Raw genomic sequence first — 12,990 nt, 5'->3', positions numbered from 1 at the left:
ACATCAAAATCTAGTCTCTGGTAAAGCCAGCCCAGGAGAGGATATACTTCCTGCATCAGCTATAGACATTCAACCTATCTCAAGAGTAACTGAAGACAAATTCTCTGTATGCGCAAACATACTTGGCTAATAAAGCCTGATTCTGATAAAGTGGTCGGCTACGATCCTATGGTCGTCCTTGATGATATACATGGCAATGAACAGGTTACGGTCAATACTTATAAATGTACAAAGTGCAGCTGTATGTCCATGTGGTAGGCCAGCGAGCATAGCTACAAAGTGGCACCTACTGAACTGGCAACTATGCATGTATGAAGCCTTAAACAGCATCTGAAAACAGTTCATACATCTAAGCTGTGGCATAGGCACTCCTAACAAATAAGGTTTGACAGGTTGGGAATCAATTAGGGAAACTCATAGTAGAACAACAGCAGTTCTAATGCAACCCCAGAATAGACACAGTGGATGTCAATTGCAGTAGAAAAGCACCACCTGCCCAGAGGGCAAAGAAGAGAAAGTGGTGCCTGGACAGAGCCTGACATTTTGACTGGACAAACAGGTGTAAAAGATCAGGCAACAGTGGGCATCAAGACAAAAATTATACACTGGACAGAGATACTGTACAGTTGGAAGGAGGAGGTGAATACTGTATAGCTCCGGCAATCGCTCTGGATTATAAGACGTGTGATAAAAGTGCTGTTGCAGTCGAAAAAGATGCAATGATTTTATTATTATTATCATTATTATTATTATTATTATTATTATTATTATCATATGTAAAGCAGTGAAACCTGAACTTGCACCTCTGGCATCCAATGCAGGCTTGATTAAAGGAATATGTCTGCATTTTTTGATCTATATTACATTCGCCGCATCCGCAGCATGTTTGTTTTTTTCCTGTTGAAAAAAAAATAAACAAAAACTCAATGAAGTGAAACACACAAGTCATCCGTCTCCGTAGCATGTTTGTTTTTTGTTTGTTTATGTATATATATATACATATATATGTATGTATGTATATGTATGTATGTATATATATATATATATATGTGTGTGTGTATATATATATATATATATATATATATATATATATATATATAAAAATGTGACATTTTCTGTGAATTTTAGTGCAGAATTGCTATTTATTTGCTGAGTTTTACATACTGAAAAAAAACATGAAATATAAAAACTTTTGCACAGGCTAAATTTCATGTATTTTTATTTTGTCCAATACGTTAAATCCAGCAAATAAACAGTAATTGTGTGGTTCTCTGTAGAAGATATGTTAACTTATTTTCACTTAGAAGCTCAACAAAACAATCTGATTTTGACTTTGACATTTGTGAAAGGAAGCACAGCGTGCAGGTTAAAGGGGGAAGGGGTGGGGTTTGGAAACTGAGAGACAAGGGGGCACTTACAATTTGCACATTCATAAATTCTTAATTAGTGGGGAGGGTTAGGGATCCTGAACCTATGGCATTTTTTGTACTTTCACAGGTAAAACAAAACGGCATTCAAATATTTAACAACTATTATGCAAAATAGATTGTAGTTATATGGGTTAAATCACGTGTTAAATCTTCAGTTAAAGGCTTCAGTTCTTGCAGACCAAAACACTGCAGACTTCATCACAGTGCCCCATTAAACACAGCTGATTCAGCTCATCAGCTCATTAGCAAGGCCTACACGAACTGAATTCAGAGTGTTAGATGAGGGCAAACACTGATCTCCGAAGCACTTTGGCCTGGAAGGCCCCAAGTTTGACCTGCTTGATTGATTTATGACTTTGTCTTGTCATTTAAAGTGCAACTGATGTAGTCATGCATTAAGCAACTACCCAGGGCTTCTACTATAACGGTGTTTCACATCAATGGGTTTTCTGTTTGTTCCTAAGTACAGGAAAATGCACCAAAATTACTGTTTGTGATGATCTACAGTATGATAAAGATATAGGTCAAAAACATTCGAGCATTCCTTTAAATCTGATTAAGACCTCTGCACTGCATGTTGCTTTATAAAGCATTAATAAAGCTGTAATGAAGTATTAATAACATGATGTGAGTGTCACACACAACAGCTTAACTTAGCTGCACCTCAAAGCACAAAGATTTTTTTTTTCCAATATCCATCTACAATTTCCGTGTTATTCCTAGCCTTCTTTGTAGGAACTACTAGATATTGCCACTTCAAATATGGCTGTCAGTTTCTGAATATAAAAAATGTCAAGTACAGATAGTGAGGGTTAAAAGTGACAGGTTTCAAGATGGGTTTCAAAAAGCTTTGGGCACCTGCGTTCCTGATTAATATCTGTGGCCTATGGGTGCAGGTGTAGTGCCAATGGTGACCAGTGTCCAGGGAGACACTGAAGAAAAAAGATGAAAAGGTCCATCTGACTGAGCTGTGAGAATGGATCTTGGCGTCTGTCTCTGGCTGGCCCCTCTTCCCTCTTCATGACGGAGGAGCAGACCTTCCGCCACCTGGTGCTAGCTGAAGCACCAAGCTCCATGCCATGCGGTGACTCAGCCAACAACCGACAAACGCTACGAAGAATCTGCTTGGCCTGTCTTGAAGTCACAGTCCAGTGTTGAAGGACATGCTGACGGACCATGTGCGAAAGAGGTGCCTTTACTTTTACATGAGGATTTGACTGCATGTGGTCCCATCAGGTGCAGTTGATGGGTTTGCTGGTTCATAGGGCATGTGCTGAGGGGAGAAACAATGTGTCCAGCATGTGTACACAGTACTCTGCCAAAGTCAGAGACCAACCTTTATTTATTTAATTTCCAGTCAAGATGGATAGAGTACAAGTAATTTATTTTTCATTATCAGGAAAAAGGCAGAAAATATATTTAACACAAAATCACACAACCTAATATTTCTCTTTTTCTTGGTACGTCCACTCTTGGCCTTAATTACAGCTTCCATTCTTTTCAGAAGATTCATTTTCAGTTTTTCAAAGAAATCTGCTTGGATATGTTCCCACCCCAAAGTTCAGCCTTTTCACAATCCAAGTAATCCAAGACTCTGGGGTGGTCAGTTCATTGTTCTGAGGACACCAGCAGATTCTCTGTTCTTTGTCAGCGAGGGCTTCTTTGCAGCTCCACATCCTTTTAGACCCATATTGTTGAGTTGTCTTCTCACAGTGGAAGGATGGGCAGAAAGAATCAAGAGTGTGAATCAAGAGTGGAACTTGATTTTCTCCTCTCTCTCAAAGATGAAAGCTTCAAGTGCTGTTTCTCTGACAGGGACAGTTTTGGTGTCTACCGGGTCTTGCATGGTTGTCAGGAATTCCATTTTCTCTGTAACACCTGTTTTTTCACTCGTTTATTTTACGTTCTCCTTCCTTATGCAAGCGGATTATCTTACACTGCTGGAGTATCATGCTGGAGCCTATCCCAGCAGTCATGGTGCAGAAGGCCCTTCTCAGAAATATCTGCTGATAAATGAATAAGTTGGACTTAATGACCGTTTTGACTGGAAATTTACTAAATAAAGGGTGGTCTCTGACTTGCACACAGTAACGTATGTGTAGCGCATCTTTGGAGATGTGGGTAATGTGTTGTTAGTCAGTTCACAAAGGCTGTGTGTGAGTGGTGTGTGTGTTTGTGTGTGTGTGAGTGTATTTGCACGTCTGATGAAGGGCATGCTAAGAGCCAGCAGGCTTGCTGTAATCTTCCACTCCAGTGATAGTGGCCTTGCAGAAGAAGCAGTCCTTGTTATTCATCAAATGTTGATTGATGCAGGCTCTGAAATGAGAGACGGGGAGGGTGACAGAGATACAAAGAGAGTTGAGAGAGAGAGAGAGAGAGAGAGAGAGAGAGAGAGAGAGAGCGAGAGAGAGAGAGAGAGAGAGAGAGGGAGAACAAGCAGCTTGTCACAGTGATATCCAGTCGTTCAGAGTTTGCTGAGTCATGCAGCAGCTGCCTTTTATGAGGCACACCTTGCTGAGAATGACAAAGTGTACCATAGCTACAGTCATACAAATATAATAAAGTGTCAGCCGAATTGATGAGAGGCCAAAACGATTTAATCTGTTTTGATCACGCCGCTGCCAGAGTCGTTTGATTAGAAATGAGATATTACAGCGGGACGTTCGGAGCACTTCGCGTGCCTCTGGAGACCACATGGTGTAGCAAAAATGGCGCATCACTCGGTGTAATAGGACTCCATGTTCTGCAGTGCTACACTTTGGGCTCTGAATCACTGAAAAAGTTTTGCCTGATCAGCATTTGTCTTTCAAAAGTTCATGACAAGAGAAGCTGCTCGTTTTTCAGTAACACAATACAAAATGTATGTAACCAAATGTGACTGAGATACTGAGTGAATACTGATGAGCGCACAAGCCCACAGAAATGCTTCATACTATTTGTAAAACTATGATCATGTGGGTCATTTTAAAAGGTCTAGTACAGACGTATTGAATAATTTCTATTTAGAATGTTTTAGTGAATACATTAGCTCAAGCTAAAGCTCAAGACATTTCAATTGAATAACAATGCATTCTTTAGTTTTTATCACTTGCATTATTATGACTGATAAATATGCCCTTGAGCAAGGCACCTGACCCCCAACTGCTCCCTGGGTGCCGTGGATAGGGTTGCCCACTGCCCTGGACAGGTGTTCTCACTGCCCTCTAGTGTGTGTGTTCACTAGTGTGCATGTATGTGGGTGTTTCACTGTACAGATGGGTTAAATGCGGAGGTCCAATTACTCTGTGTGCAAGCACAATTGGCCAGTGGTCCTGAATTAAATAGGAGTCTTTTAAGCCATGCCATGACTTAGCATTTGGATGGATAAAGAAATATTTGTTTCCTCACAGAAGTGAGTGGGTTTATAAAAGTGGAAAACTTGCTGGATATTGTAATAGTTTTCCATTTTCAAATATTTTAATTGCGAAATTTGCCGAAAATTGTCAAATTTTTGTTGCAGCCCTAGTTTAGTAGAATGTTGAACAGTCAAATTTCAGATTTCAGAAGTAGAATTTGGACGAGGTTAGTTTGACATTGGAAGGAGAGGTAATGTAATTGTCATCTGTGTTTGTCAGCAATTTTAGTCCAGTCTGAAAGCCATTTTTCATAGATTCCAGCATGTTTTTCCTACTATAAAACACACTGTAGAAATATCGCCTGGTTATATTAATCCTATCTTTACTATGTCAGTAAATATCCCATCATATTGTGTGGAAAATTAGTTTTCATAGTTTTTCTTATGTACTGAGGCACTCAAAGAAGCATTTCACTGCTGTTGGAACAAAACCTTGTATCTTCATTTGTGACATTTTTCAGTTTTTCATAAATTTGAAAATACCTACTGTCCTTAACATTGTGTGTAAATTTCATGATGAATGGACCAAAAAAAGCCCAAAATGTCTTGGAAAAAAACCTGGTTCCATTGACTTACATCAAAAGTAAAGAACGATTTTTCCTTCTCCTGTAAAGTGACCATCTTGGAGATCCAAAGTTTTGATCCGACAACAGTGATTTACTTATATTCTCTGTGGCCCAAATCAAGCCAATAAACACTGTCCTAACTTAAATATGAATGTGAATATTAAAACATTAAAACTTGCAGAATTTCAGGAAAATAGTGAGATTTTAAGTGGCGAAGTTGATTGTTGGCTGTAAAGTCTCAAGCTAAAAACACACAACATTCACTTTAGGTGACAGTCATGGTACACAAAAATTTAATGTCTTGATGTTTTCTACTCTTTTTTGGAGTAAAGGCAGTGTGTAAGCCACTCCTATCTGTATGATTTACCATTAAACTTCTCAACCCACACAAAAGTGTACATAATAAAGATGTATAACACTATATTTAGTACAGAACCGCACTACAGAGACTAGTAATGGTATGGTAATTACTAGAACACCTATAGTCAACAATAACAACAATGGCTGCTTTCCGTACAGGCTAAAGTATTTACGACTCAACATGCAAAGCTATAGCTAGGTGTTAATCTCCTAAATGGATGCTGATAAGCCTGGATCAATCAGAGAGAAGGACAAGCTCGTGTGAAAGAGTGGACTCGTTGATTTGAGGTTGGCAGCAGGCAGTAACTCACTTGCAGGACTTGTGGGAGCAGGGCTTGAAGATGGCCGATATGGAGTGTGCATAGCAGATGGGACACAGGTCATCTTCACTGGTGGGCTGCAGAGGAGAGGAAAAGAACGAGAGTCAGCGACACATAAGCATACTGTGGCTATTATAACACATCTCCAAAATGATACTTCATAGGAGAAGAAAATTAATTCATATTAATTAATTAATTAATTAATGAAAATAATAATTAACATTACTGCATAAAGCAGTGGTTAAGATGTAAACCAAGTCATTCTGAGTGGTTTGAGGGGAAATGCTCGTTGTAGAGAAACCTACAGAGTCAGAACAGGTGTGGTCAGTTCACAGAGCTGTGATAGGAACCAGATGTCTGAGGCATTTAATACCACTAAATGGGGGTCATAAACAGGCAGACCACTGCCTGGATGCAGTATTTCAGTGGACTGAACAAAGCACTTAACAAATAGCCAGAACCAGTGCATCTTCTGTAGCAGCAATGTGTTGTAGTTTATCAAATCAGATGCATTCATGTAGATTACTTGGGTGAAGGCAGCCCACTAGAACCAAGACTTGAGGGCAGATATTTTCATAGGTTTTTTATTTGACTTACTATTTCTGGTCTGAAAAGTAAAGTGACAGCCTGGCTTATTAAAAACTGTGTGTTCAAAATCTGTCTACGTTCAGAGTTCATGCCGCTTCTTTGATTTACTTCATTTTTTTAGCTACTTTGTTTTTTTAAACAATAACAAATTGCCATACAATGAAAAATGCTAATTAAATTTAACAAATACATTCACTATAACACAAATACACTTGATGTGTCATTTTATTTCATCGGTGGCCTGGGCTAACGACTAGTTAGGCATTTAAATGAACTGTTGTTACCATTTACTCATTTTAGTGTGTATATCTGAACCTTTATAAGCAAGAAGTTTGATGTGACTGAAGCTTTGCAAATTTTAGTTGAAGCAGTTCAGTGTAGTGAGTGATGCCGCTGCCCACACAGCAGACAGGGGTTTGATTCCCTGCTTTGGGCAAGACTCTTAAAGAACTTCTCCGTAGAATATTAAGCTAGAAGAGGATTACGGCACTGTAAGCTAATAATAGTGAACCGTCAGGTGAGCCGATTTTTTCATATGAAGCCTAGAATCCATATTGAGAACTGTATGGTGTATGGTTGTTGGTTAGTGTAGTGGTTAACACCTTTGCCTTCTACGCTGCAGACTGGGGTTCAAACCCCGACCAGGGCAAGCACCCTACACAATACCAATAAGGATCCTTGGGCAAGACTCCTAACACCACCTTGGCCTACCTGTGTAAAATGATCAAATTGTAAGTCGCTCTGGATAAGAGCGTCAGCAAAATGCCGTAAATGTATTTCTATTAAAGAAGGCAACAGTTTATTTGGCCATAGGGGGGATTAATAATTCTAGACAACATGTGACTCTGGTTCTCCATGCGTCTCTTTTACTGCCCTTTTGCAGCACCACAGCAGAATTACATTTTGGGTTAAATTTCTTTTTGCAGTAAAACAAAGGTCTGACGATCGTTCTAGAATAGTTTTAACAATAAACTATCAAACACTGGAATAATTGTAGCCCATATCTGCTAATTCGTTTGATTTAAGCTTTTAGGTTAAAGTTTTTTGATCCATTCATGATGGCAAGGTACGTGCAAAGCCTAAGACAACAGTCCTCAAAGAAAACCATTTTACCATTAAAACACAGAAGACATGTAGCTTCACTGGTGGATGTGAATAGTAAACAAAACTTCTGCTTGCATTACAGACACTGTAAACAAATGAGTCCATTTCTCTACATTGAACCATTTCACAACAAACCACCCCTGAATGATTTTCCCGACATTCCCCTTTGTAATTTTAGACCATCTACTGGCCTATTTATCACGGAATGCTCTAATGGTATAAGCAGTTTTTGGAAACAGGAAAAGACGTTAGGTTTGGACAATACTTTTTAATTGGTCTAGCCTAAAAAAAGACCACAAGCAATATTCCACTCAAAAATGCTAATCCTGCTATTAACGTAAGACAGCAGAGGCCAGTTAGCATTATGCAAATGCAATCATGCTAATTGTTCCCCTCTGGATTTAATCCCCTATTAAGCACATTAGCATTTTTGGGTGAAGTGTTGCTCTAAGCTACGTCTTAATGCTCAGAACATACAATGCAGAACATAGTCAAACACGTTGTGCCGCCACCACCACTACTGCACACTGTGTAGACGACCTTCACTATGTCTCTTATTTCACTCCAGTAGGCCATGCTAGAATGCTTAAGGGACCTTGACCCTCCACCATTAAAGAGATAGCCTGAAGTGGTCGTAGCCCTTTCCTTTTAATCAAGGCCCACTAAGCTGGAGGCAGCCCATTAACATCATGACCTCTCCATATCAAACATTATCATTATGTATACATTAACAACTGCATCTGACAGGATGAGGTAATCTTTCCACTTGGCTTTCCATTTAAAGGACAGAACTGCGTCTTAAAATGTTCATAAGCTGCATACAAGACAGTGCTGCAAGAGCGCGAGCTTACAGAGGCTGGCAAAAAATGTACTGCGTTTGTGAGGAGTGATGTAATTCTACCAATATTCATTCTGTAATATGGAAAAAAAAGATTTATGATAAACATATATGCATGCAAGCTGAAAGCATGAAACACTCAATGTACATTTCAATTAAATGTCAAAAACAAACAGAAGCCATCCATGCAATTCATACCCCAAAGGGGAAAACTCGCCTGGCAATAATATAGCTACCGCAGAAGAACGAGCAGCACTCAAATATGTCAGTGACAGTACCCGCATAAACATGCTCTGGGCCTTGAGCAAACAGACATTTATATGCTTGCATGTGCAGCATCAACGGCGATTTACAGCTTCTGATTGCTCGTCTGTCAGCCTGGCTACGCGACACTGAGAGGTGGAATATCTGGGGGATGAACAGTAAAATGCTGGATGATGTAGGGCAGAACAGAGGGGTCCAGACAGTTACTGTCACCTCCAGCATGTAAATGTGCTCTCATTTTCTGGGAGAGATTTGATCTAAAGCTTGTATCAGTGGCAGAATGAGATGCTTACTCGCTTTTAGTGGTTGCTGTGTTTTTTTTTCTGGAGTTCTCTGTAGAGTATCAAGCTAGGAGAAGATTATGGCACTGTAAGCTGATATTTGTGAAATGTCAGCTGAGCCGAAGTGAATGATCTTTTTACATGAAGCATAGAATCCATATTTACATCTGAACAGAGAAAAAAGTAAACGAGAATCACGTGTCCATTAAAGAACGCAACGTTCATGTGGCCACTTAGGGTCTAATATGTCTAGACTTAGGCCAAGTTCTACTGTTCTAACACAGATAATGGTCTTAAACCCTGGAGTTAATGTAGCCTATATCTGCTAATTCACCTTTTAACCCTGAAGGTTGGTGCACAGACTGCTGGTCACTGTAACAACACGGACAACAGTCTCACCTAGCTAGCAGCAAACGAAACGGCAAAGAGAGAGATGTAAGGTTTTGATGAACATGGGCAATTTGGAGATGATTGGACTTATTTGCATGTATAATCACTCCAGCTGGTGTCCTGACACGTTTATTCTGCAAGGAGAAATTGTCAAACACTAAAAAGTCGTTTAAAATGTGCAGACATAAGTGTGCAATAAATTTAAACAGAAAAATAAACACAATAAATAAAACAGACATTAGACACAGTAAACAGACAGGACAGCGCAGCACCGACACAGCACTCATTCTGGACATGAGGTAGTGAGAATAAGGTCCATTTTTTTTATATGTGATCTGTGTGTTTACGCAGTCAGATAACATACATGAGCCCAGTAGTTATTGAGGTGCAGCAGTTGGTGCTGCAGTTCCTTTTTGGTGGCTCAGGCACCATCTAAGGTGGAACGGGAAATCTTGAACAAGAAGCTGGTAAATGAGAATCGGAGATATGAGAAACGTTTCCTGCCAGAGATGTGAGAAAAGCAGCTATAGGTGAGCTCAAGATTAGGATGTGTCTTCATTTATATCTTTAGCCTAGACAAGCACATACTGAGACATATTTACAGCCAAAATGATAAAATGGACATAAAGTGTTGTGGCTCCCAAGGTAGCCGACCTCTGACCTAGGCTTTTTATCACTGTCTTAAACAGCCTGCAGTCAGTTTCAGTTAACATCACATTTGATAGCTTAACTGGTGACCTTATGCTAGTGAGGATCAAATCTTAACATCAATGAAAAGCAGTCAGACAAACTTATCAATGAGCAGAAAATTTGCTGTATTAAAAAGAAAGATGTCACGACCAAAAGCAAGACGAGTATATTGAACGAACAAAATACCCACACATACTTGAAGTCCAGGCTACACTGGTACTTCACACCATGGAGGGGTAAAGCTTTAAGAGCAGTAACATACATCAATCAGGCATAACACTATGACCACCTCCTTGTTTCTACGCTCATTGTCCATTTTATGATCTCCACTTACTCTATAGGAGCACTGTAGTTCTACAGTTACAGACTGTAGTCCATCTGTTTCTCTGATACATTGTCAACCCCTTTTTTCCTGTTCTTCAGTGGTCAGAACCCCTATGGACCCTCACAGAGCAGGTACTCTTTGGGTGGTGGATTTTCAACACTGCAGTGACACTGACATGGTGGTGGTGTGTTAGTGTGTGTTGTGCTGGTACAAGTGGATCAGACACAGCAGTGCTGCTGGAGTTTTAAACACTGTCTCCACCCACTATCCACTCTTTTACACACGCCTACCTTGTCAGTCTACCATGTAGACGCAAAGCCCGAAACTCAGCTCATCTACTGCAGCACAGGTTGGTGGACTATTCTCAGTCCAGCAGTGACAGTGAAGTGTTTAAAAATGCCACAATACACACCAACACACCACCACCACATCAGTGTTACTGCAGTGCTGAGAATGATCCATCACCTGCTCTGTGAGGGTCCATAGGGATTCTCACCACTGAAGAACAGGGTAAAAGGGGGCTAACAGAGTATCAGAGAAACAGATGGACTACAGTCTGTAACTGTAGAACTACAAAGTGCAGCTATACAGTAAGTGGAGCTGATAAAATGGACAATGAGCGCAGAAACAAGGAGGTGGTCATAATCGTATGACTGATAAGTGTAAATGGCCATTTGATTGGTGCTGCATGCAGTTTCCAAAAACAGAGAGAAGCATTTTCATCCATCCTTTAGCGTTCGGTCCCTGAAGAAAACCTTACTCTACATCCTCTCATCTCTTGGACTGTAGAAGAAGTGAGGATGAGGTGGTTCGAGGATTGGACACTTCTGTTGATGAAGGCTTAGAGTGGAAAAAAGAGCAGAAACATTCGGATGCCGCAAACTTGCCTCAGGTCATCTGCTGCATATAGATCTGACAGACCAGTCAGGTCTGGGGATTTAATAAGGTCTGTAAATCTGTTTCCGAGTAAAGCTGGCATGGCCAATCAAATTCCAACCCAGCCTATTTCGCCTTGAAATAGCTTTAGCTCTGAACTAAGAGATACACTGATGCATTAAGTGTAATTTTCCGGGAAGTCTAGGTTTTCTGGAGCATTTTCATTTTGTAAAAAAGGGGCTTTTTGTCTAAGAAACAAAACCTGCTTATAAGTGAGCGCCAGGGAGAGACTACGTTAACGGAGCCCAGTGCTTGTCTCAGTATGTCCTATCAGAGCTGATTAAAAACTGTGAGCGGAGAAGAACGGAAGGATTCGGCAGGATTTAATGCTTTAGTAGAGAGTAAATTGCCCCATTGTAAATGACCTATTCATCAAGAGTTACACTAAGTCAGCAGGGCTATCAGTTCCATTATAACTTTGCAAGGAGGCAGACCGATGTGACTAGGGTTCTTTGTTTTTGTGTCTATTCTTCTACATGTCCTTCTGTTCTCAAAGTCGAATGATTCCACAGGGACTGATTGGGTTTCTGTTTGGTGTCTGGCCTAGGACAGAAGAAATACAAGCCTCTTATAAATCTCCTTCACTCCCTCGAAGTTCTTTCTCTCTTCATTCGTTACCTGGACTTGCCCCGATGCATATCTTGTGTCATGGTAATGGAGGACAGTATCATTTAACTCAAATTTATTTGCAATGACTGACTCTGACCTTGACTGCACATACAGAGTGAACATTTTTCACCAGGACATTTCTACGTCACTTAGAACTTCATATGTAGCGATGGTTCCGCAATGAATATTGATTTATAGTTCATAAACAACAAATAACTTCACTTTGACAATTTATGTATTTGTACTATGTATTATGTATGTATTTGTGTCTATATCACTTTTGTAGGAACAAAACCTTGTATCTCCAAAATGGTAACTTTACAGGAGAAAGAAAAAACATACTTTACTTTTAATGTAAGTCAATGGAACCAGACTTTTTTCCATTTCTTTTGGTCCATTCATCATGAAATATTGACTAAATGTAAAGAGCAACAGGTATTTACAGATTATGTCAAAAACTGTAAAACAACAAAAAAGGAGATACAAGGTTTTGTTCCAACAGCAGTGATATGCTGGTTTTGTGAATGACAATGGATCATTTTTGTCGTAGCAAAACCTCTCAGAAATCATAACTTCACAGGAGAAAGAAAAATGGTAACATTAAATGTACAGTCCTGTGGATTAGTCAGAGACCGCCATTCACTTATTTAACGTCCAGTCAAATCATCCATTACCTACAAGTTATTCATTTTTCAGGGTCAATGAAACACCAGAAAACATATTAAAAGAAACTATTTTTAATAATAATTAAAGACATTTTAATAATAGAATTGCACAGAAGCCTTAACAACTGAACATAATATCAGATTTGTCAGTATTTAGTGTGTCCACTGTTTGTCTTCATTACAGCTTCCTTTCCTCCCAGGAGACTCACTTTCAGCTTTTCAAAGAAACC

General features: G+C 39.7%; 1 protein-coding gene across 3 annotated transcripts in view; it reads right to left on the bottom strand.

The window, feature by feature from the left end:
- Window positions 1–1,199: 1,199 nt before the first annotated feature.
- Window positions 1,200–12,990, bottom strand: part of LOC108431597 (E3 ubiquitin-protein ligase RNF123) — a 205,893-nt gene continuing 194,102 nt past the window's right edge. For all 3 annotated transcript variants that reach the window (XM_037532207.1, XM_017704847.2, XM_017704848.2), the window contains 2 exons: window positions 6,062–6,147; window positions 1,200–3,746 (listed from right to left, as the gene is read on the bottom strand). In XM_037532207.1, coding sequence (XP_037388104.1) covers window positions 3,647–3,746; window positions 6,062–6,147 — 186 coding nt within the window. In that variant the 3' untranslated portion in view covers window positions 1,200–3,646. The remainder of the gene's footprint in view (window positions 3,747–6,061; window positions 6,148–12,990) is intronic.

This window comes from Pygocentrus nattereri, chromosome 21 (assembly GCF_015220715.1).
Source record: "Pygocentrus nattereri isolate fPygNat1 chromosome 21, fPygNat1.pri, whole genome shotgun sequence".
Taxonomy (NCBI): domain Eukaryota; kingdom Metazoa; phylum Chordata; class Actinopteri; order Characiformes; family Serrasalmidae; genus Pygocentrus; species Pygocentrus nattereri.
The sequence above is the reverse complement of the archived record's forward strand: the minus strand, read 5'-3'. Positions and strand labels throughout refer to the sequence as shown.